Here is a 24,378-nt window from a genome sequence, read left to right as displayed (position 1 = left end):
TCCCTCCATGATATAAACCTCAATATCAGCCGGTTGGCCAGAGCAAATAAGTATGTCCCTAACTCCAAACCCAAACCCCTAACCCAACACCCCTGCCATCATTCCTGAGGGTCCATCATCCATCCAGAGCCTGCTCACATGCAGAACAGTTTGGTTCTGCAGCTGCACGTTCGCGGACAAGGAGAGACTGCAGAGTGGTAGAGACGGCTCAGAAAGACTGCAGAGTGGTAGAGACGGCTCAGAAGATTGTTAGGTGCCCTCTCCCCACCCTGACGGACATCTACTCTGCACGCTGCATCACTAGGGCCTAGAACAGGGGTGGGCAATTCCAGGCCTCGAGGGCCGGTGTGTCTGCATGATTTCCAGATAGTCTTGCCCTACTCATGGCTGATTACCTGGTTCAGGTGTGTCCAGCCAATTAGAACATGCCAGAGCAGGGTATGCTGGAAAACATGCAGGAATGCGGCCCTCAGTGCCCACCTCTGGCCTAGAACATCATCAAGGACAGTTCACACCCCGGCTCAGACCTGTTCCACCTGCTGCCCTCTGGGAGGCGTTACAGAGGCATCAGAACCAAAACCAATACTCAAAAACAGCTTCTTTCCTCAATTCTAAAATGTGCAATAGCACATTCATCTGTGCATGTTTATATAAATATATGTATATATGTACATATGCTTATCCATACTCCTGTCCACTTAAGCGTCTATCCAACGTCACCACTCTACCTCATTGCTGCCTCTTGCACATCTGTTGAGTATGCAATTTTGCACACAAATTTCAGACATTCTATATAACAGTCTATATTTATACATACTGATTTATATACAAATCTTGTTATTTTTGTTATTCTTGCACTGAAATGGTGATTCTTCAATTTCATTGTACAATGGACAATGAAAATAACAGCAAATCTAATCTAATCTAACACTTCCCATAAAGGACTGGGCAGCTTTCTTTGACATTGCTTCGTCACGGGCCAAAAGAAATCCGGGCCCCCGCTTAAGGCAGGAGACGTTTGATCATGCTCACACTCTTATTGTGGCTCAACTAGCAGACCTCACTAAAGATGCTGCTGCTGCTGCACCCCCACAAGAGGAGGATCCAGCTGAAGGCCACCCCAGACCACCACATGTTGCAGCAACAACTGATCTTTTGGACGTGCAACCACTGCTCACGGAGGCCTGAAGCTCAGCCCCCACCACTGCAGCACCACAGAGGACCACAGGCACGATCCAGGTGAGAGCAGAAATACACCCTCCACCAAGAAATGCCACACCATCCCACAATTCAGTGGGCACATGATGACAGAACCTCCACAAGATGATTGGCTCTTGGACTTCATCCTGCACCAGCCATCGCCTGACAGCCCCCCGGAGGTCTCGTATCACAACTGAAAGAGCATTTTCCCCAGAGGAGGAGGACTCCACTGATGAAGGAACCAGCTACGTTGGAGCTTCATCACCTCCAAGTCACATCAGTGAGATCCTGCTGCACCTCATTCCAACATAGTCCTGGAAGGGCCTCACCTCCACCCAGCTCTGCACCTGCCAAAAAGACCCAGGCAAAGCTGAAGCACCTCCCAGCTTTCTCCACAGTTGGACTGATGTCCAGTGTGCAGACTCGACTTTGACTGGACAACCCTGAGGACAGCCTCTCTTCCCCGTTTGCACGGGTTCCTGCAAAGAAGGTGTGTGAACCCACCAGACATCCCACCACACCCAGAAAGCTGCAGGAATGGGAGAAGAACATCATTCTGGGAGACTCCAACATCTGCTGCTTCCTCGCATGTATACTAGAAGACGTCCAGATCAACAGCTTCTCTGGCGCCAGATGGAACCATGCAGAGTTCCTGCTCCAGAACGCCACCTGTGTGACAGCGGTGGCAATAACAGGTCGCAGAGGGACAGAAGAGCAGCACTCCTGGACGTCAGAAGGGCGCTTGAGGCGGCTCGGGAAAGTTTTCCTGATGCACAAATTTATGTTCCTGCCATTAACTTTTCCAAAGCTCTTCCAGAACAGGACAAGGTCACCCTCCAGACCAAAGAATACATCAGGACTCTGGATAACCACATCCCTCCACTCCCAGACAACCAGTTCTCCACCAATGGGGACAACATCCACTGGAGCCTGGACACAACCAGAGCTATGTTGCAGCACTGGTTGCAGGAGGTAAACTAAATATTCCCTTAAGCCTGCTTAGACAGGAAGGGAATGAGGGTGTCATTAATCTATGCAAGAGGTTTGTTCTTTCTGATGCACAACTCTCTACTCAGCAGAGGCTTAACCTTCGTCCCGACTAGAGGCCAAAACAGATATTCTAAAATTTTCAGTGCAGAAATCAAATCCAAGAATATCACAGACGATCAAAATAAAAATTATACTATAAGACAAAGAAATGTCAAAATTCAAAACCTTTTTTTACTCCAAAATCAGAGTGGTCTCTTGCATTGGGTCAGCTCCCAACTGAGGTGCGCACACTCATCCAAAACGACATAGAACACTTTGAGCATAATTTCAAAAGAAAATAGCAAACCAACTTTAACCGAGGATGAAGAGAAAGCTTTGAAAGAGTTGTGCAGCAACATGAATATCGTCATCGAACCTGCTGATAAGGGAAGTGCAGTGGTCTTCATGGACAAAAACGATTATTTAAAGGAGGGCTACAGACAGTTGAATGATAAAACTATTACTCTAAGCCAGAAGAAACCCCATCTATATGGAAACAATCCCCTTAATTGAAAAAATTATCAACACCTTGTACAAAAACAAATTGATTAATGCTAAAAGAAATCATTTAATTGGCCCCCCCCTCAGCCAAGAGCTAGGCTCTTTTATACGCTCCGAAAAATTTACAAAGAACCACAGAAGTGGAGCGTACCTTTTCCGATCCCTCCAGGTAGACCTATAGTTTCTGACCGACAGTGAGGCCTTTGTCCACAAAACTATGACAGTGACATTCAAGACACATGTGATTTTATTGACAAAGTGAAACAACAGCTCATTCCACAGGATTCAATTCTATTCACTATGGATGTTGACAGTTTATACACAAACATAGACATAGTGGAGGGGATAAAGTCCATCAGAAGACATTTTCTGAAGTATCCTGATCACAGACAGTCTGACAAGGAGCTGCTGCAGCTGTTAGAAATCAACCTTAAAAGAAATATATTTCACGTTTAATGATGTTTTTTTCTTACAAATCAAACGGACTGCAATGGGTACGAAATTTGCACCGGCATATGCTAATATTTTTATGGCAGAATGGGAAACCACCATGCTATCCAGATATCTAGATGATATTTGGGGAGTATGGACTTATTCTGAGCGAGAGTTTGAGATGTTTCTGAGGACACTCAACAGTCACAATCCATCTATAAAAGTCACACATTTTCCATGGATTTTTTGGCCAAACAACATTTAAAGGGGATACTTTCCACATCACTCACCGATTGGACATCAAAGGTTTTTTTTTTCAAACCCACAGACACACATGCTCTCCTACACAAACCCAGTTTTCATCCAAGACACACTTTTGCTGGATTAATCAAATCACAGCTCTTAAGATTTCACTGAATTAGCAGTCAGCCATCAGACTTCAGGCAGGCTACAAAAATATTATTCGCATCCCTGGCCACTAGAGGGCACTCTCGATCCTTCTAAAGAAAGTGCTTTAAATCCTTCCTTGTAACTAGACCCATCAATCTTTCACCCATCATGCCAGTAATTGTCACATATTCTCCATTCTCTCTGAAGCTGTTGACCCATCAGAACAAACTTCCAGAATCTCACTCAGGAGACAACAATTCTGAAATACCACAGAATCATCTCAGCTTTCAGAAGAAATCAGAATCTCTGATCACTTAGTGAAGGCGATAATCTTTTCCTCTAAACAAACATCATCTAGGAGTCACACACAGTTTTTCAGCCAAAAAGAGTGGCTCCAAAGCTTCCATAACCACAATGTTTACCCCTCACCATCAGGGGGCACTGTGTTTATTGAATCACCTGTACTAAATGTGGGTTGCAGTGTGTGGGGTAAACTCCATATCAGTAATTGAGACCAACCCCAGATGGACAACAGCTCGGAGACGCAGAGCTGAACGGATTTGGCTCACAAGACTTGAAACCACATTTCCAAAAGGGCTCAATCAAAAGTCCCCTTAACAATCGCAAAATTCAAATTTACATTTATCTGGTCCGATTCTTCAACCTCCATACCCCCTGCCCCCTCAATTTCCTAACCCTAACCAAAATTCATTTAGAAAAACTTAATAAACACGTAAAATCCAAAAAGCAGGGAGGGAAATCAGTTTCCCCCAGATATATTAATTCATATTCATATAGGAGGAGGGAGGGTGACCTGGGGACTGGGTGTCAAGATGGCCTATGCATTAATTTTCAGCCGTATTCCCCCTAAAACTAACTTCTTTTATTTTCCACCAAGAATACATGAGAGCTTGATAACCTTCAAAAAAATGAAACATAATTAAACAGATCTCAGAAATGTATGTTAAGAGAATCCTGTTATTTTAAACTTTTGCAAATATTGTGCTATTTACTATTTTACTTGTTGAATACTGTTCCCAGAAATATCAGAAAATAAATATGAAATTGAACTAAACGTACCAATGGCGTCACCAAGTCATCCAAGCATTGAAGTGTTTGCTTCTCAGGAGCTCACCAACCCTCACCTGCACACCATCACCTAATTGAATACTTCTACCTACCTCCACCTACCTGGTGGGGTAGAACTCATGTTCTCTCTATACTGCCCCCTGCAGCTGTGGAGTTGATCCTACCTGGAACACACCAACTCAATGTCAGGAGCAAAAGAAAGAAAAGAAGTCAAGGGAAATAGTTTAATCTTAAAACTAACCCTGTGCCTGAGATTTGTTGATCAGCGTCTGCTGAACTTACTGTCCAAGAGGACGCTCAGAGGGGAACGAGCGTCTTCAGTCTGTGCACCGAAGCAGTGGACCTTTCCCACTGCCGCATTCGGCAGGCATCATCCATTTTTCACAAAACTTCTTAAAACCCATTCTCATTGCCAGGCCTTTCACACAGCATGAGACCCTGCTCTGCTGGTGTTTTACTCTTTTACTGCTTTGCTTTTATCTGGTATTTTCATGTCATTTATCTATACTTTTTCCATTTCGTCATTTTAACCTTTTAGCTTTTATTTTTATTGTGTTTTTAAACTGACCTCATTTCAAAGCACCACATGAATTATTAAAGCTTAAGTTTAAAAAACAAACCATAAGTGGCCAGAGTGACATCACATGACCAGTTCACTCCGACCTTGACAGATGACTATGTCATCAGCTGAAGCTCTGCTGTGATGTCTCCTCTACTAAATATAGTTGTATTTATCTGTGATGTCCGTGTTTTCATCAACAGTGACCAAAAATGCATTACATGACTGGATTCTGTCTTCATTTGACGCCCAAGTCTCCTCAGAGATCTTCTATCTTCCATTGCAATCCTTGACCTTTGTATTGGCAAAGGTCGACTGCTTTTTGGGAACAAGACTTCTGCAGCCTTCAGCATTATTTTTTTTTACAAGTTCACCATCTGAAAAGGGATTGGATGTTTGCTCCAACTTGTCTGCATTAAGAGAGCTGTCACTGATCCATCACTGACGTCACAGCAGCTGCTGTAAATGCAGTCTCATATGTTGAGTCTCATTGTGGGCCCAAATATTAGATTCTTTGAGACCTGCAACCGGCTCATGACCTTATAAGCCGGGTGTGTTTCTGCTTATTTGTACAGCTAGCTGTTCAGATGGTGGGCCCACAGCAAACGTTAAGGACATTTATCTTTTGAAAAAAATGCAGTTTTACACAACCTGGTCAAATAAACCCCAAGGTTTCTAACTGTGGAATTGGAGGCTATACTTACATCATCCAGGGAGACTATCTGAGCAGACAGAGCATCTCTGAGGTTTTTAGGACCTGCTATAATGACTTCAGTGCTTTCTGGGTCCAGAAGGTCATTAATTGTCATCCAGGTCTTGATGTCTCTGATGCAGGCATTCAGTTTCATAAATACTATTCTAACCAACCACTGGATAAATTGTTCGTGAAATAATGTGAAATAATTTCTAAATCCCATTATACCATAGCAATTGCAGCATTGTAAAACAACACGACATAAAACAAACCCGGTGTGGCTTTGAAACATGTTTTATTACAAAAATATAAAACTTATAAACAAAGGGAAGAAAAACAGGAGATGAGCAGATTCCTGTACAATGAATTGATCTTGAATGTTTTTTTTTTCAAGCGTTTGTGTCCTGTATGTGCAGCTCAATAATCATGTTGTTCCTGTGACTCGTGCACTAGACAGGAAACCAATATACACCAGTTAAAACTGTTAAACAGTGTCACTATGACAACCGCACAGGAAGCTTCATCTCTTAAGAACACTGGAAATTGTCTAGGTGTAGATTTGAAATGTATATATATAAAAAACATAGCAGCCAGTTAAGGAACTAGAAACCACTCTGATGACCTCTGAGTCACATGGCTTCAACAGAAACTTCAAGGACTGGTGAGATAAGCCAACCCTAAACCCAGAATCCAGCATTACACTGCATTTTTGACTAAATAAACCCCCCCCAAGCGTCTGCGCTGCAGCCGATTACTGTTCTGATAAGAAACTCAAATAATGCAACAGTGTTTACTTGAGGTAAATGATCTCAATAAGTCAGAAACGAGTGCAAAGCAGCTGTGTAACAATTCAGTAAGGGTGTAACGTTTGACCAATGGATCAGTCCATCATTCCAGTCCAATGTGTGGACAGACTTTGAATAAAGTCATGTGACCATCCAGTGTCTAGAATGTTCCCTTTGGATTCTTTGGATGTGGGAAAACAACAGTGGAGAACTTTAGGAAACTAACATGTGAAGGGATTTGACATTCATTCTAGTTGATTTGTTTGTTTGGACACATATTTCATTTAAACTTGATGATCTGGAAGAAATCCAAGAATCTGGAAAACTTCACTGTTCAGTCGCAGGAATTTCTGTCTGAGTCTCACTGCTGGAAGTTTAGATGAAGGTGATGTGGATCCACTTTAGGTCAGAGAATCGGATCGTTAAAATAAATCGTCACACCCCTACTATTCAATGAACACAGAGGAAAAAGAGTGGGATTTAGGGTCATTTCATCAACAATGATCCCAACACAAGTGAGCAGAATTTGCCCATCTCCGTCTTCTTGCAAGTAACTGGCCCCAATTAGGTCAGACGCTGAAAGAACTAGCCTTTGACCAATAATAAAAAAAAAGATGCTACGATCTATGGAGCCGTTCTGCAGCTCTACAACACGTTTACACGATGTTAGCAGGGCACGGCTTAGCTGGCATGTCAAAAGTGCTCCCTCTGCCACAGCACGCCGGTATCTCTAACTGGGAAGACCCTTCTAGAGGAGGAGGTAGCACACCCTGGGCAAAGATCTGCTGCACATATTGCCTGGTGGGGGAGACAGAAACACGATGGTTATACAGAAAGTCTCAAAGTAACATACCTGGATTGTCTCTCATAACTCACCAGGCAGGGCGTGACATGACGTAGTGAATGTCAGGCCTTTGAAAGCCATTAAAGGTGGACGATGCAGCTACAGTGTAGGCCCCCATGTTTTTAAAAACGAGCCAGTCACCAACTTGCATGTCCGGCAGACAACACTGCTCCACAATGCGGTCAAGGCCGTCACAGGTTGGGCCCCAGATACTGCAGGAGTACATGGTCTCATCTGGTTTAGGCTTCTGTCCAAAACAACAGAATGGAAGGGGGCAAAAATAAACTACTGAGTTCACGCGTGCACAGCCATGATTTTTTTTTGGCCTTTTCTAACCTTGTGCAGCACTGGATAACAGTGAGCATGGTCATAGAGAATGCAGTTAAAGGATCCATACACCCCATCATTGACGTAATACATCAGAGTCTTGTTGTCTTCCTCTGCAGAAGAGTTTATGGTTAGAGTTTAAGGTTAAAAAGCATTTCCAAAATAAAAAAAGCTTCAGTCAACAATATTACCATCAATGGGAGCCTCTTCATCAATGATGACCTTCTTGGCGATAATATTTACAACCAGTGTGTACGCAGACGCCACATAGAACCGCCCGGGCTCGGCAATGATCCTCACACCAGAGTCAACGGGAAAATACTTGTCCAATGCGGGGTTTATCGTTGCTGTGATCTAAAAGAAGACAAAAAAATACTGTTTAATATTTACAACCACTCTTCCTTTTCAAATCCTAAAATTCTTATAGCTGTTTGATAAACTTTTGAGAATCTCATGGGGCTTCATACCTCTTCAAATGAAAGTTCAGTATCTTCTGAACCAGGGAAACCCCCTCCAATGTCTAGGAGATCCATTTGGAAGCCCAGCTCCTCCTGTGAGTTCAAAGAATGCTTTTATTTTCACAACACGTTCTAAGCTGTGTCTAGATGTCAGCAGTCCTTACTTACACCCATATCAAAGACACAGCGTGCGTCTGCTATGGCCTTGACGAAGGTCCCAGCATCAGTGCAGCCACTCCCAACATGGAAGCTGACGCCAACGACATCCAGCCCCAGCTCCTTGGCACGCTCCAGAAGGCCCCGACAAGCTTTTATCGGGGCCCCAAACTTTACGCTCAGACGACAAACCGCCTTCGAGTCATCTGTGGCAATACGCAACACCAGTCTGCACCAAAACAAATGTATTATTAGAAGGGCCGCAATGCAAAAGCGTAGCATTCATTTCTTAGAGGTAAAGAGCCTTACTTGGCATTGTCATGGTAACGAGCGACTTTCATGAGTTCCACTTCACTATCAAAAGTCATCATCTCCACTCCGTGGGCAGATGCATACTTCATCTGAGAAACTTGCTTACAAGGATTGGCATAGATGATTCTGTTTGGATGCACTCCCAAGGACTGAACAAGCTGAATCTCTGTCTAAAGCAGGAAAACAAACTGCATTGAAAACTCACTTCTACTACAGAGAAATTCTATATTAGACTTAATAAGGTTTCTTTAAAGACACACCTTGCTTGCACAATCAAAGCCAGTTCCAAGAGACGCGAGAGTCATGACAACAGCCCGGCTGTCGTTGCACTTGACGGCATAAAAAGGTGTAACACGGGGTAACGCCCTCGTCCAGCGGAGGTGTTTTTTCAAAACATCTCCCAAGTCACAGACGTAAAAAGCATCCCTGTCGTCCTGCAATATCCAAACGATACAGTTTTTTAGCTGTAGTGTAACTAAAACAACAGCCATTTTCTTTATCTATCACCATTCCAGACAGCATATCACTTTGCCAATGATTGACAGCACAGGATGCTTACGGTCAGGGATGACTCATTGATCTTCTGCTCAACAATATCCCAAGCAGAAAACCCTTCCTCAAGGAAAGAAAATTCAAGTGTGGGCACTTCAGTGTTCATGGTAACGTGTGACCTAAACAGAAATGAGAGGCTGTCATCATATACAGACAGGTTGCACAAGACCAAAGTTCCAAATGAACAAGAAAAAAACAAAAAACTTACCTGGATACAAGAGACACAATTATTTGCTGTAGTTAATCAAGTCTTTGAGGCCAAGGTGGTTCACCGGTGAAGAAGTTAAAGCCCTTTAAATAAGACTCAATGCTAGGGCCTGTAGAGGAGCCGCGGTACGATTTCCTACTGTGGAGATTCTGTCAGAAGAAAAATAAGTCACTGAATCAGTGAATGAGCAGCAAGATGAGCCATTTTACATCTACAATACGCTGCACGTGTTCAGCTCAGACCCCTGAACCTCCTGTTCTGAGTTAGTCTCTAACTTTCAGCAAAGCTGCCATTTTTCCAAGAAAAGCCATGATAACGACACGAGGCCCAAACACGCCCACGAAAAACCGTTATCCAATCACAGACAGGGTCCGGCGTCATGGGAAGAGGATGAGCCAATCATTGTCCGAGCTTTTCGTGATGACGTCAACATACCGGTTCCGCCTGGACTGGTAAATGCATGTGCCAAGAGACGAGCTCTTTTTTCCATTTACTAAAATATTTGAATAAAACCGGACTTAAAGCGTAGAAACAGAAATGTTTAAGATCAGAGTCGCTGACGACATCAAACCAAAGCCAGAGGCCTGCGCTCTCCTAGCTTTAGCAATGTTAGCAAAGAAAGCTAGTTAGCAAAGCCATGATGTAAAACAGCCACGTAACGCTTTTGTAACCGCGTCCTGCGGTTCAATTCCTAATGAGATCCACGTCTCTCTTAGCCTTAAACAGGCACGCGGGCCCGACCGGACATTAGCCTGGTTGTCGGTACTTTAACCGAAAAGAACATCGTTACAGGCGAATTTAAGCGTACATACATAAAAACTGCAGCCGATTCAACGGCTTGTTAAAAATTCTCCTTTACCTGAAAAAGCATTTACAAAGAGCATGTCCATGAGACCGAGGACCGGGCGTTAAAAAGAGTGGTATCCCCGCCGAAAAGAAGCGCGTTCTTCGCGACGCCTTTCTGCCGGCTGACTGCCTGGGAAACCCGGTAGCAGAAGCAGAACAGACTTTATAGGGCGGCCGTTACCATGGCAACGCAGCCAGCTCAAACCGGCCCACGCTATATTCAGAAACCAGTTCAAGCTCGTTACTTGATCCACGTGGTGAGACATCAGACAAGGGCCACACGGAGGTTGTTTAAAGTTCTTTTGAACGTTTTTTCTTCATGTGTTAATCATTTTGGACAGCCGGAACTCTGTCCCGGTGTTAAAATTCATTCCAGTCAAGTTGACCTTTCAAAACTTGTAATAACCCCTTCTCCCCATAACCATTTTAGTCAGAGGAGACACTAATTACACCATTGTTGATACGGGATGCTGATGTGGAAACAGAGTAAAATACCAGATAGACAACAGATGAGCATGTTTCCTTTCTTTGGAGAGGACTGAATAGAAACTTCAGGATTCACTACATAGTAACCCTTGTTCTATCTTAGATGACCCCACCCTTCCATTGACGTGTTCTCCCTACCATGACAAAGGTGGAAAGATTTCATGTAATCCATGGACACCAGTGAGGATCACAAATCATTGACGAAAAACGGTTCAGCGCACTGTCTAATGGGTCTAGATGACCCAACTCCCAATGGTAAAGTGCCTAGGATAGCACAAGGGTTAAACAAGAGACAGGTAAATGGACAGCCATTTTTTAAAGACCCACTCAAATGAAAATAGTGTTTTTGGTGCTTTGGCATGTTCTTGTGGTATTTTAAGATGTTAGAGGACATATAAATAGAAAATTAATCTTAAAACGGCCTTTTTATGGATTTCTTTATTCAAATAGTCATGAATCAGAAACTACAGAGCCTTCCAGCTGTCAGTAGCTAAATAAATCTGGTGAACCGTGCGCACGGATTAACCAATTGTGCTTGTACTGTTGCGCCTGAACACGGCCTGTGACTAATGATAACGTCACACGTCATCATTACTGGATGAACTTCAGCTGGAATAACATCCGCCTTTACTCTGTCTGGACCTGACTGGAAACACCAATTCACGATTGGTTGCATGTTTTCTCAGGACTGTTCATTCAAAAGCCGCCTCCGCCCGTCCCAAAGCCGCTTCTCTGCTTGGAGAGATGAGATGCACAAAAGTTGTCAAGCCAGCCTGAAAATTTATTATTCTGATCTTCACATGTCCAAGAAAGCAGTCATTTAAAAACATATATTCAAGCACAAAAAGATCAAAGCTGAATTGACGTCAAACTGAAGAGAAATCTGCTCATGTCGGCTACATCAGGTTACTGGCTGATTTCTGTTTATTCTGGTTTTGTAGACTTGAGTGAGCCACTGTCTTTGTCATGGTGTTTTGGGTGAATTGTTAGGAACACTACACCCGGAGCTTGTGATGACACGTTGTCAATCATGTTTTTTTGTTGCAGAGAGAAACAGTCACTGATTTGGCAACACGAAGAAGGAAACTGGGCAACCGTTTTGTCGTCAAAACTCATTTGAGCAAAAAGTACAGATGACAATTTCAACAAGCCCAACTACTCTGTTCACCTTTTGTTCAGTCGTCTTTATACCAAATACAATCGCACAAGCACAAACCCTGTGTGTAGCACTAGGATGAATTTGAAATCCAGTGAATACAAAAATATTCCAGCAAGAGACAGCAGGTTCTCCATACTTCTCTGTAGTTATTCATAGCCCCATTCTGAGAAACTATGAAACATGAATAAACTAAGCTTCCAAATGTGTTGAGATGTGACTTTTCTAGTCCACTGGTGTCTGTGGGCAGCAGCTGTACAAGGCCCGTCCTCAGTAAAAGCTTCTTCCTCCCCGGCCTTTCCCACGGACACTCTTCAGGTGTCCAGCTGAGCGTCTCAGTTTTTTCCTTTCCTGGTGGTGCTCGTGTTCAGCCTGTTGCTGCTTCATCTGTTTGTCGGACTGCCAGAAGACAAAAACGGTGTTACATGACAGCCGCCGTGATGCAGGAATTGAACCACAGACTAACTGCTAACATGTTTTCTTTTCAGAAGTAAAAAAAAAAGTGAAAACGTGGCCCAGATCAAATCTCCTGTACAGTCATAACATGGATAATCATCTTTTTAAATATTCGCCAATGTTTCGTTAACTCTAAGAATCAGTATCATATTTTTAGTTTGCATCTGAAACCAGGGCTCCAAATGAACTCGTTAGGTGAGTAGCCAAGGTAACATCCAAAGTCTACCAGCCAAACAAAAATGATTCATGTTTTTGAAAGCAAAACTGTTTTTCCTTTTATTTATAAAGTTCAAGTTGATGATTGCTCTCTGGCGAAAACAAAACACTAATAATAATTGAAAGTGTCGTCTTCTGTCAGGTTTTATAACTTTTCAGAAATGCAATTATTTTAACGAAAGACACTTCTGATCTCTGAACCTTTTTATGAACACAAATCTTTCTTTGAAACATCTACTTTTCATCAAAGCTCTAATGTTTATTTCTGGTCATGGTCATTTATTTACAACTTAACAAACTTGAATTAACTTAATTAAAATCACCAGTGTCTTTTTCAATGTAAAACAGAAGAGTAAAGATTAAAATTAGTGATGAATAGAATAATTACTTTAAAGTTGTTTTAAATTGTCATGCATAGAAAAACATGCATATGTTGAAATATGTGCAACATGTTGCATTATTGTGTGTTCCTACAGATCAGTGTGTTGTAATTTTGAGTCTGTCATTTCAATGACATGGAACTACAGGTCAGTGTGTGTTTGCGTTGGCTGAGGTCAGTGTGAGCAAATGCTCGAAATTACCAGCAGGCATGACTGCAGCAATAGTGAGCTCTTCATGAAAGCACAAAAGTACAGAAATTCCATGCAGCCCCTGAATGCCCCCTCCTGCTGTGGCGTCTGTGACTAATAAATCTGCACTACAGTGTCAGCATTAAATGTTTGAACCAGCTCTGGGATGGATCTTGGTGGTAGCCAAGCGGTAAGGAGGCAGACACTTAAAAGTCATGGTTGTGAGTTTGAATCCCTTGTCAGAGTTGATGAGCAATGCCTCGCCTGGAAGAGGCGGGTGTTCATTTAGAGCCCTGTGGGAACTTATGCTAACTTGCTGGGTATTACATTTGTGATGCTTTGCAACACTGTGAAAACTCTTTGTTCTTTTCTTTTGCTAATTCTACTGACTGATGAGGTGATATATAATCAGAAATCTGCCCAGTCTTAGTCCATGAATGTTCCAGTGCTAAACAATGACGAACAGACCTTTTTTAAAGTGAAGGTGAGCTGTTTGCTGCCCACTGCCGTGTCTGCCACACTGATTCCTTGCTGCTCTTCCAACTGCAGGCGATCCTCCAGAGAGGCTCTGGATGAAACACAAACACATTGCACACACTCTGCAACATTTTCAACAGTATTTCTATACAATATTTAAATAAACAATCACTGAAGAAAAACTTACTTTTGAAGTTTCTGCTTGTGAGCCATTTCATTGAAACTTCTAAACTCTTCTCCACTTTTGAGATTATAAAACTGGGGCTGATTTGTCTTCTTGCTTTCTGCCACTGAGGGAGTTTTCTTGCCTCTGCTCTCTTTCTTCTCGAGCAAAACTGTGTTGCTGTCCATTTCCTTCCTTTCTTGTCTCCAGCGGTGTTTGTCTTCTTGCCGCAGCAACCTGCGCTGTTCCCTGACCTCCTCCAACCAGCTTTTGTCGTCATCAGAGCTCTCCTCCTCAGAGCTGACTTGTCCTTCTGGCTCTTCTGCATCTTCAGCATCCTGGGTAACAAAAGTTAGATACGAGAGGAGCCTAAGAATTTCTTCTTGCAGTTCAGCCCTCTCATTTTAAACCTTTAACCCGGCGCTTTAGCTCCAGCTGATTCACATTGATCATACGGTGTGCCAAAGAGTGTGTATTATTTAGGATTTCCTGAAGACATCTCAGACGTTCCCCCATTGATGTTGTGTCTTTCATGTCCCCCAGCCGGGACTTGAACCGGGGGCCTTCTTGCTGTGAGGCAAGAGCGCTAACCACTGCGCCACCGTGCAGCCCCTTTCTGTGTGGAGTTTGCATGTTCTCCCCGTGCATGCGTGGGTTTTCTCCGGGATCTCCAGCTTCCTCCCACCGTCCAAAAACATGCTACATAGGTTGATTGGCAACTCTAAATTGTCCATAGGTGTGAGTGTGAGAGTGAATGGATGTGTGATTGAGGATATTCCACCCTGCGACAGACTGGTGACCAGTCCAGGGTATCCCTTGCCTACGCCCAAGTGGCCGGGATAGGCTCCGGCAACCCCGTGACCCCGAAAGGGAAAACGGTTAAGAAGATGAATGAATGAATCTCAGACGTTAAAGGGTGAAACGGTTAGAAAAAAACATTGTTTGGGACAACAGTCATTGACTTACAAAATGTTGTGAAAATCTTGTCATCTTTCCAGTAAACTCCCCTAAACATCGCCGTCATGTCTAACAACAGACTTACGAACAGTGTTACCTGTTTGTCCGCCGCCAGCTCAGCCAGCTGACGCAGCTTCTTCCTTCTTTTCTGTCCAGCTTTGGAGACGATGGGGTTGAGCAGGCGGAACTCCTCACTCTGCTCATCCACCTGGTAGTCGGGATTCTCAAACATTCTCTTGAAACGGTCGTCTCCGAGAATGCTGGGCATAGCCTGAACGAAGTAAAAAAAAGGGAAAAACACCAATGAATGCTGCAGCCATTTAACTGTTCTCACAACTCACTGAACCGCCATTCCCTGGACCCTGCAACCCCCAGGCCGTGCAGGGCAATCCTAGGCCGGATTTGCACACAGATGGGACGGCATCAATCTTTCTCTTGTAATCACTCTCCTTCATAACCCTTGACCCCATCAACATGGTTGGGAAATAAACAACAGTAACTTTGCCCTCTCTCCTGAATTCCCCTTTATTCCCATTTCCCAGCTCGTTCCATGCGCAGCAGCGGGGAATGGAACAGAGCGCCATGTGCAACAAGAAGACTAGAAGAGAAAACATCAGGGCAAAAACGTAGAGAAATGAGTGACACTGGAAAAAGAAGCAAAATCCAGAGAATTTATGGTTATGGTTAACCATAACTTTCCATAACCTATCACTGAATTTACAAAACTAAAAAAAACAAACCATTTGAGTCTGACTATTGTAGTCGGGCCGCTAAATCCAACCCAGACACCTATTGGAACATCCAAGTTTGTCTGACTGTGTTGGTGTCTGACTGCAGGAAGGTATGGAAGCCTACTGGGTTCAATTCATAAAAAAACAAACACAGGGGATCTTTGTTCTCACTCTTTTTTGATTATTGCTTTAAATTTTTTAAGAACTACTAAAGCAAAGAACTACAAACCAACCAACCTCATCTGCTCATGAAAACTACGAGATGATCTGCAATTAAAAGTAGAAAAGTGTCCGCGTCACAGACATGATCTGTTTAGTTTCTGTCCTCGTCACCACATCACCGTCTGTTCTTCCTACTGACTTTATCCACAAAGATCACTGAGTAAAACCTTGGATGTGGTTCTATTGACCGGTAGGAACTGCTTATTTTGGTCTGTGGTGAGGCAGAAAACCAGTTCCAGCCGGAGTTTTTCCTTCACATGAAGCTGCAGAGGCAGAAATCAGAACAAAGTTATAGAGAAGCTGACAAAGTTGACCACACCCCCAACGAGAGTGTCCAGCGGGTCACCCACAGACTTTGCTGCTTTGTGTCAGGATTGACTCACAAGCCAAATGAATAAATAAGCAGTGCATCCTGTCCGATGTTGAACACTTGTGTCGTGTTTTTTCTGTAATGTTTACGGATAAAGTCAGTAGGAGGAACAGAACAGATGGTGATGTGGTGACGAACACAAACAGAAAAATGTCTGTGACACGGACACTTTGATGCTTTTGTACTTTCAATTGTGGATCATCTCATAGTTTTCATGAGCAGATGAGGTCAGAGTCCACCATGTTTGGAGTTCTTTGCTTTAGTAGTTCTTAAAAAATATTAGGATTCACAGAAAAGATGCGATAGAAGTTCCCCCGTGGATGTTTTTCTTCAATTCTTTTACTGAGTACGATCTGTTTCCATAGTAGCGCCATCATTTCCACCCGCTTTCTAAAGTTCTCTGGCCATCTGCAGCGTTCAGCAGCCGGGTCTCTCCAGCCCCGCCTCTCTCATGCTGCTGATGTCCAAGGAGCAAAGTCTGCATTTTGCAGGTTTCTGCTGCAGAATGCGCTTCAGGTCTTTCAGTGGCCTCAGTCAATACCTCTCCTTGAAAATCTGCTCGTCGTTAAAGCTACATTTCGTAGCGTTTCACGATCCGTGTCTGATTTGAAGTTGAACTGACGATAACTCGACTGCTTTAAGGCAACGTGGATTCCCACTTCTGATAGCGTGAGGTGGAACTTCTGCCACATTTAAGTTTGAATCTCTCTAAATTCTGATTTTTTAATGTATTCTTCCATCCAAAACATTAAAATTACATAACTTTTCCAAAACTTTACAGGGCTGTACACAAACATGTTTGTACACAAACATGTTTGTGTACAAACATGTTTGTGTACAGCCTTCACTTTATATAACAGTTGTATTTTGCCATCTTCAAGTGAAAAATAGATTTTCCAGAAACTGGAAGACAAGTTGAGCCTTTTAGACACCAGTTTGCGAGAATATTGTCCCATTTCAAACTGGTCTGTTGCCAAAAAGTTAGGGACCACCGTTTTAGAGGGCTCAGACCATGACAGACATACGATGAATTCTTTTGGATCATAAATGGAGTGTGACAATATCAACAAGTGAATTTGTGTTTTCATACCTTTCCCTTCTTTTTCTGAGAAGCCAACTCTGCATCCTCGCTCCCCTCTTCCATCAGTTTCAGTGCCAGCTCTTTATTTACCTTTGGAAGCTTCTGTAGCGGTGAGAAAAGGTTATACTTTTTATTACACACAAAGAAGCTCCTTGTAGTATTCAGTCAATAACTGTTAATAACTGTTAAGATTTGTTCTGATGATATTAAAATTGGTTTGTAGAAGAAACTAAGTGTTCGAGCAACTTCTTACATTAATCTGCACTCTCTGGGTTCTGGAGTCCTCAATCTTCTGGTGGATCTTCTCTTTGCGGTATTCCTCATAAGCAAAAGGATTTGCCATGGTCTTTACCTGGAGCCGAAAGCAAACAACAAAAGTATTGAGATGTGGCTTTTATGTGGGTTGTGTGTAAGTGGTTTGCATGCATGTCTACACTTGCATCCCAAACAATTTTATATTCAGCAATATGGAGTAATCCCATTCAGCAGACCTGTCAAAAGTTGCAGACAAAGTACGACACCAAAGGCAAAGTACTTTTCAAATAATTTAGAAAACTAAATTCATTTGTCTTTGCTGAAAATCAAAAGTTTTTCCTGAAAAGGAAAGGTTTCGTTTGTTTTGTTATGCTGCACTTTCAAATTTGTAATTTCTGTAATTTTGACAGGGTATATTTTATAGAAAGCAAAGTCTTTTGGGATATTTAAAAGGTCTGTTTATTTTCATATAAAATTATCTAAAAGTAAATATATTTGAATGTTTTTTTGTTTTAACTTTTACCTTATTTTTCTATCTTGCAGAAGATAATTTTATGAAGAGCAAAATAATATTTAAAGTTAATGTGGTTTATTACAGAATAATTTTCCTGTCTCTTTTTAAAGTTTTAAAAATTTATTTTTAGTGTGTTCAATAAATGTCTTTACTGTTCGGCCCGCGCCTTGAGTGTTTTGAATTTTGGCCCACGTGTCATTGAGTGTGGCACCCCTGGGGTATGGAGTTCTTGGGATGCATCTAAGCAGACCTCTAGAACATGACCTTTTTTCCAAATGGCGCAACAAATAAAAATTACAGGTTGCACAAGTGTGGCCCACTTGATGTGGAAAACACATATCTCCGCAACTTTGAAAGTATCCCTATAATTAAACAATGAACACACATGGAGCAACATTGTGGTCTAAAGCAATGACAGATATCAAAAGCCGCAAGCCAACATCTGCGTCCATATAGCCCTGTATGTTTCTGGCTCCATTTGAAAAGCTGTGGTCAGGCAATTAGCTGGCTGTGCTTTGACAGCACAAAGACAGGACATAAAAAAAATTAAAGAGAGAAGAGAAGGATGGGGCTAAGAATCCAGTTTAAGGGGTCTGACATTTTCCTTTCATACATAGTTCGTAGTTCATACCCTTTTCTTTTTTAGGTAATCGTAAAATATTCTACGGTACACATATAGAGCAAGGGTGCTTATTACGTCGATCGCGATCAAGGACGTGACAGTAGATCGCAGGCCATCGAAAATAATAATAATAATATATATATATATATATATACATATATATATACAGCCCTTTTTAGCCATTGGTAGAACTTCTTGATATCAGCCACTTCATTTATGGTCCGGTGGTACATCCCATTGAGGGGTTTCTTCTGCCATGAGGATCTGTCCTCCAGCACTGCATCCTCTGCACTTCATTGCCCGAGACATTCACTGAGCACATTGTCAGCTTGATGTACTCATGCATCTTGGATGTTTCATCCTGGATAGTGGCTTCTACGCTCACTAGTCCTCGGCCTCCTTCCTTGCGGCTAGCATACAGTCTCAAGTTGCTGGATATGGGATGGAACCCTCCATGCATGGTGTGGAGCTTTCGTGTCTTAAAATCCGTGGTCTGCATCTCTTCCTTTGGCCATCTTATTATTCCTGCAGGGTATCTGATAATTGGCAGTGCGTAGCTGTTTATTGCCTGGGTCTTGTTCTTGCAGTTGAGCTGGCTTCTCAGGACTTGCCTTACTCGTAGGTATTTAGCTGTTGCAGCTTTCCTTGTTGCCTACTCCATGGTTGCCATTTGCCTGCGGAATTCCAAGGTACTTGTAACTGTCCTCAATGTCTGCTATTGTTCCTTCTGGGAGTGAGACCCCTCCTGTGTGGACTACCTTGCCTCTCTTTGCTACCATCCGGCCACATTTCTTGAGCCCAAATGACATCCCAATGTCAGTACTGTAGATCCTGGTGGTGTGGATCAGGGAGTCAATGTCAATGTCGCTCTTAGCATATAGCTTGATGTCAACCATGTAGAGGAGGTGACTGATGTTGGCCCCATTTCTGAGTCGGTATCCAGTCTTGTTGAATATTTGGCTGAGGGGGTTCAGACCTATGCAGAACAGCAGTGGGGACAGAGAATCACCTTGGTATATCCCACATTTGATGACACCTGTGCAAGTGGCTTCCCATTGGCTTCAAGGGTGGTTTTCCACAGCTTCATTGAGTTTCCTATGAAGGCTCTTAGAGTCCTGTTGATGTTGTACAGCTCCAAGCATTAGTGATCCACGTGTGTAGCATTGAGTCATAGGCTTTCTTGTAATCAATCCAGGCTGTGCACAGGTTGGTGTGTCGTGACATGCAGTCTTGAGCAACTGTTCTGTCAACCAGGAGCTGGTGTTTGGCTCCTCTGGAGTCTCTACCAATGCCCTTCTGTGTGTTGCCCATGTATTGATCCATGTGCCTATTTATCTTGGTTGCAATGATGTCTGACATGAGCTACCATGTTGTGGAGAGACAGGTTATTGGCCGGTAGTTGGATGCGACTGCACCCTTTGAGGGATCCTTCTGGATCAGGATCGTTCGCCCTTCCGTTACTCATTCGGGGTGAGTCCCATCTCTTAGCAGCTGGTTCATTTGTGTTGCCAGGCGCTCGTGGAGTGCGCCGAGTTTCTTTCAGCCAGTAGGCATGTATCATGTCAGGGCCTGATGCTGTCCAGTTCTTCATACCTGAGACTCTTTCTTGGATGTCTGCCTCGGTGATGGTTACTGGACTCTGTTCATGGAGGTTCCTATGTTATTTTCTCAGAAAGACCAGCCATTGGGCATCGCTGTTATGTGCTTTCTCTTTCTCCCATATACTTTTACCGTACTGTTCAGTTTCTAGCCTTGGTGGGTCTACTCAGCTGTTTTGACCAGCCGACCAGTTCATTGGTTTCTGTGAGTGTGGTAGGAATTGCCCTCAAAGCTTCATTCACAGCTTCCAGGAGACTTTCAGGCGGTACATCACTTGACAGTTGTAGCTAGTGTCAGGGTTGCCTAGTGTTCATTCTAGACATGATTTTGTCTTTCAGGTTAGTTGCTGCCTCGCTCAGCGTATCTGTGGTTGTTGGGGCTGTGTACCCAAGCTCAGGGTGGGAGTGTAGTATAGCCTACTCTCTGACCTGCTGTTCTGGCTTTCTGTGGGGGCAACTGTGGGAGTAATTTTTAGGAAATGTAAAACACACAAGACCACTGAAAATCTCCCTCCATGTAGGGCTCCCCCCAAGATCTCACCCCATGGGGTCAAAATGATCACAAGAACGGTGAGCAAAAATAATGGAACCACAAGGGAGACTTAGTGAATGACCTGCAGAGAGCTGGGACCAAAGTAACAAAGGCTACCATCAGTAACACACTACACCACCAGGGACTCAAACCCTGCTGGGCCAGACGTGTCCCCCTGCTAAAGCCAGTACATGTGCAGGCCCGTCTAAAGTCTGCTAGAGAGCATTTGGATGATCCAGAAGAGGATTGGGAGAATGTCCTATGGTCAGATGAAATCACAATAGAACTTTAAGATAGAACTTTACTCATCGTGTTTGAAGGAGAAAGAATGCTGAGCTGCATCCAAAGAACACAATACCTACTGTAAAGCATGGGGGTGGAAGCATCATGCTATAGGGCTGTCTTTCAGCAAAGGGACCAGTACGATTGATCCGTGTAAAGGAAAGAATGAATGGGGCCATATATGGTCAAATTTTGAGTGAAAACCTCCTTCCATCAGCAAGGGCATTCAAGATGAAACGTGGCTGGGTCTTTCAGCGTGACAACGATCCCAAACAAGTTGCCCGGGTGATAAATGAGTGGTTTTATAAGAAACATTTCAAAGTCCTAGAGTGGTCTGGCCAGTCTCCAGATCTCAACCCCATAGAAAATCTTTGGAGGGAGTTGAAAGTCCATGTTGCCCAGCAACAGCCCTAAAACATCACTGCTCTAGAGGAGATCTGCATGGAGGAATGGGCCAAAATACCAAAATACCTTGTGCAGACTTACAAAAAACGTTTAACTGCTGTCATTGCCAACAAAGGGTAAATAATAAGTATTGAGTCGAACTTTTGTTATTGACCAAATACTTATTTTCCACCATAATTTACAAATAAATTCTTTAAAAATCAGACAACGTGAGTTTCTGGATTTTTTTCTCATTTTTGTCTCTTAGTTGAAGTTTACCTATGATGAAACTTACAGGCCTCTGTCATCTTTTTAAGTGGAAGAACTTGCATTATTGATCGCTGACTAAATACTTTTTTGCCCCACTGATCCATACATATCATACCTTGTGGTACAGCCTCATGTCCATGAAAAAACCATGCATGTATGCTCGCAGAAGAGATGATCCCACAAGATGGGATAAACCTGAAACAAATCAACAAACATAAGTCAACAAGAAACATGAATTAAAATAAAAAACAGAATTTTTGAATGAAAAATATTTTTTAAGGCATTATGGATGCAAGTAGACACTACGCAAGACTTTAGTGTCAGACTGGATCACTCTCGATTATATAGCACTCCAATACTGAAATTTAGTTAACTGAGCAAAATAACTTGGCAGATGAAAAATGTTACAATAATTTTGGTGAATTAATTTCTATGAGACACTGGGATGAGGAACTGGACATTTTCAGCTTTTAACAGACATCTTAGCTGTTTTTAATCCTGCAAACCTGTGAGAGCCCGTGGATGGAAGAATGCATACATTTAAGCAATAGGTTCTTCCCTGATGAATGTCTAATTTAAATACTACCCAGATGATCTTGGCTAGTGCAGTTATGCAACCAGATCACATTAGGGTTTTGCTTTTCATCAACTGTGCTTTGTGTCATTTGATGTCATTATTGCTGAGCCTGCCATTCAACCCCTTCAATGTCTCGTTCAATTCTTGTCTCCAACCCCACATTCTGATCTGAAAAAACAATTCTGTTGCAATAACCACAAACCTTGGTAAAACAAAATATGATTTTTGAAATTGAAATCTGAGACTGATTTAATATGAATTTTTATTTTCTTTCTTTAACTTTCTGGGAGAGACAAAAAAGTTGGAGCAGTATGGTCTCACCCAGATTTTCCAGGTCCTTTCGCGTGACAAATTTGTAATCATCATACACGGTAATCTCTGGGCTCTCCTCCAATTCCTCAGTGAGATTGTCAAGGAAAGAACACCAGCGTGGAGCAGGGCCAAGAGCCTAAGAAAAAAAATTATTTCAAGGTTAGAATTTAGGATGCAACAAAAGTCTCAAACTCATCTATATTTATTGAAGCAAAAACAGAAAACCCTAACCCATGTAAACTCTTTTCACTTAACTTTCCAATCAGTTGATTTTAAGGTTCTGTCTAATTTCGTTCATCCTCTGGCTGTGAAAATCGCATCACATGTCGGATTTCACAGTCAGAAAAAGCAGTTTTCAGGTCAGATTAATTAATTTTGTAACAAGAGCACAGTGGTTGCTTCTCTATTGCATTTTGTCAAGTTGAATGAACTTGATGACATCATCATCACTGTGGTGCAGTGGTACGGCTGTCGACCTCTGATCGGAAGATTAAGGTAAGACTTTCGCCCTGCCAGCCCGTATAGTACAGACCAAAAGTTTGGACACACCTTCCCATTAAAACGAATGGGAAGGTGTGTCCGAACAGGTGACCAGGTGGAAAGGTAGCAAGGCTAGACGCTTAGGAGCAGCGTTCAAGCTGTTCTATCCTGGTTGAGATGGGAGGAGAAATGGAGGAGGAGTCATCTTTAAGGAGGAGTTTGTTAGGAGTGTTGTGGTAAAAAGAGTAATGAGTGATGAGTCTGATGATAGAAATGGAAGGTGTGATGGTTAAAGGCCTGTTCACACCGGGAGGAATTTCGCCCGCGATTTTCGCCGACGTTTAACGCCTCGTGACTAAACAAAGGGCACCAATGAGAGTGTGCACACCGACGCGAAAAAACGCCACGCGTCAAAGCGTCACTTTTTAAAAAACGCCTCGGGTTCGTTTTTTTGGTTCGACGCGTCGCGTCAAAAACTATACGACCAATGAGAATGGCGCTTTTGCACACGTGTCTGGAGCTTCTGAAGTTACAGTAAAACACAACTTGGGGGCACTCAAACACAAAACTGCCTTGCTGAGCACACATACCAGCGAAGAAGATAGACGCCAAGTAGCGTCTACACTGCCGCGAAGAAATAATGACGGACATTCTAAAATTTCCCCGAACCAAGCACTAGTTGGAGCAACTGGTGCTTGAAATATTCATGTTTTCTTTGTTTGATTCTGACAAGCGCGTAAATACTTGCTCTCTTCTTCTGAGTGAAAAGCGACTTTAAGAAGCGTAAAGTTGCGCAGCGCCACCTTGTGTACAGGAGTATTTGTGTTTACATTAAGCGCCATCTAATGTCAGGGAATGAAATTGCATGTTCACTCGGCTCACCGTCAGCGAAAATCGCCTGGGTGTGAACACAAAAAACGTGGCGAAAAACGCTGGCGAATATTCGTCACGGTGTGCGGGCCTTAGTGTTAGTGGGTACGCCCCAAAGGTAGGATGTGATCTGGAGGAGAAATTCTGGTTGGACGTTGATGAAGTCATGATGAGCATCACTAGAAGAGAGAGAGTTGTCATTGGTGCAGATTTCAATGGACATGTTGGAGCAGGAAACAGAGGTGATGAGGAGGTGACGGGCAGGTTTGGTATCCAGGACAAGAACGTAGAAGGACAGATGGTGTTTGATTTAGCAACAAAGATGGAAATGGGTCAAGTGAATACGTTCTTTGAGAAGAGGCAGGAACATAAGAGTGGAGGTAGAAGCACCCAGATAGACTACATCTTGTGTAGAC

General features: G+C 42.9%; 2 protein-coding genes and 1 long non-coding RNA gene across 4 annotated transcripts in view; 1 reads left to right on the top strand and 2 right to left on the bottom strand.

Moving 5' to 3' along the window:
* Positions 1-6,172: 6,172 nt before the first annotated feature.
* On the bottom strand, positions 6,173-10,970 carry odc1 (ornithine decarboxylase 1). 2 transcript variants are annotated; one of them, XM_011490632.4, is made up of 11 exons: positions 10,396-10,970; positions 9,537-9,685; positions 9,336-9,447; positions 9,037-9,210; positions 8,774-8,946; positions 8,477-8,693; positions 8,318-8,401; positions 8,042-8,204; positions 7,860-7,963; positions 7,556-7,770; positions 6,173-7,477 (listed from the first exon to the last, which is right to left on the bottom strand). In XM_011490632.4, the coding sequence occupies exons 3-11, from the start codon at positions 9,432-9,434 to the stop codon at positions 7,336-7,338; spliced, it is 1,371 nt and encodes a 456-aa protein (XP_011488934.1). In that variant the 5' UTR covers positions 9,435-9,447; positions 9,537-9,685; positions 10,396-10,970; the 3' UTR covers positions 6,173-7,335. The 2 variants fall into 2 exon arrangements, with proteins under 2 accessions (XP_011488934.1, XP_078796499.1); XM_078940373.1 differs by having other exon boundaries at positions 9,336-9,465; positions 10,396-10,538.
* Positions 10,561-11,766, top strand: LOC144988958 (uncharacterized). Its single transcript, XR_013653063.1, has 2 exons — positions 10,561-10,668; positions 11,555-11,766. It is a non-coding gene; the product is annotated as an uncharacterized LOC144988958 (long non-coding RNA).
* Positions 11,629-24,378, bottom strand: part of LOC101170969 (nucleolar protein 10) — a 29,318-nt gene continuing 16,568 nt past the window's right edge. The window contains exons 14-21 of the mRNA XM_004082672.5: positions 22,622-22,748; positions 21,839-21,918; positions 17,520-17,618; positions 17,276-17,368; positions 14,960-15,133; positions 13,930-14,243; positions 13,734-13,833; positions 11,629-12,423 (exon numbers count right to left, since the gene is read on the bottom strand). Coding sequence (XP_004082720.1) covers positions 12,295-12,423; positions 13,734-13,833; positions 13,930-14,243; positions 14,960-15,133; positions 17,276-17,368; positions 17,520-17,618; positions 21,839-21,918; positions 22,622-22,748 — 1,116 coding nt within the window. The 3' untranslated portion in view covers positions 11,629-12,294. The remainder of the gene's footprint in view (positions 12,424-13,733; positions 13,834-13,929; positions 14,244-14,959; positions 15,134-17,275; positions 17,369-17,519; positions 17,619-21,838; positions 21,919-22,621; positions 22,749-24,378) is intronic.

The sequence above is a fragment of the Oryzias latipes genome, chromosome 22 (genome assembly GCF_053564925.1).
Source record: "Oryzias latipes strain Hd-rR chromosome 22, Olatipes_Hd-rR_3.1".
In the NCBI taxonomy this organism is placed as follows: Eukaryota; Metazoa; Chordata; class Actinopteri; order Beloniformes; family Adrianichthyidae; genus Oryzias; species Oryzias latipes.
Note: the sequence above shows the minus strand (reverse complement) of the source record. Positions and strands in the feature narration are given on the sequence as shown.

Coding starts and splice junctions, on each gene's coding strand:
- odc1 (XM_011490632.4), bottom strand. CDS start 9,434: ATGAACACTGAAGTGCCCACACTTGAATTTTCTTTCCTTGAGGAAGGG. Junction 8,402..8,476: donor GCTGTGTCTTTGATATGGGT/GTAAGTAAGGAC, acceptor TTGAACTCACAG/GAGGAGCTGGGCTTCCAAAT. Junction 8,205..8,317: donor CTGAACTTTCATTTGAAGAG/GTATGAAGCCCC, acceptor GTCTTCTTTTAG/ATCACAGCAACGATAAACCC.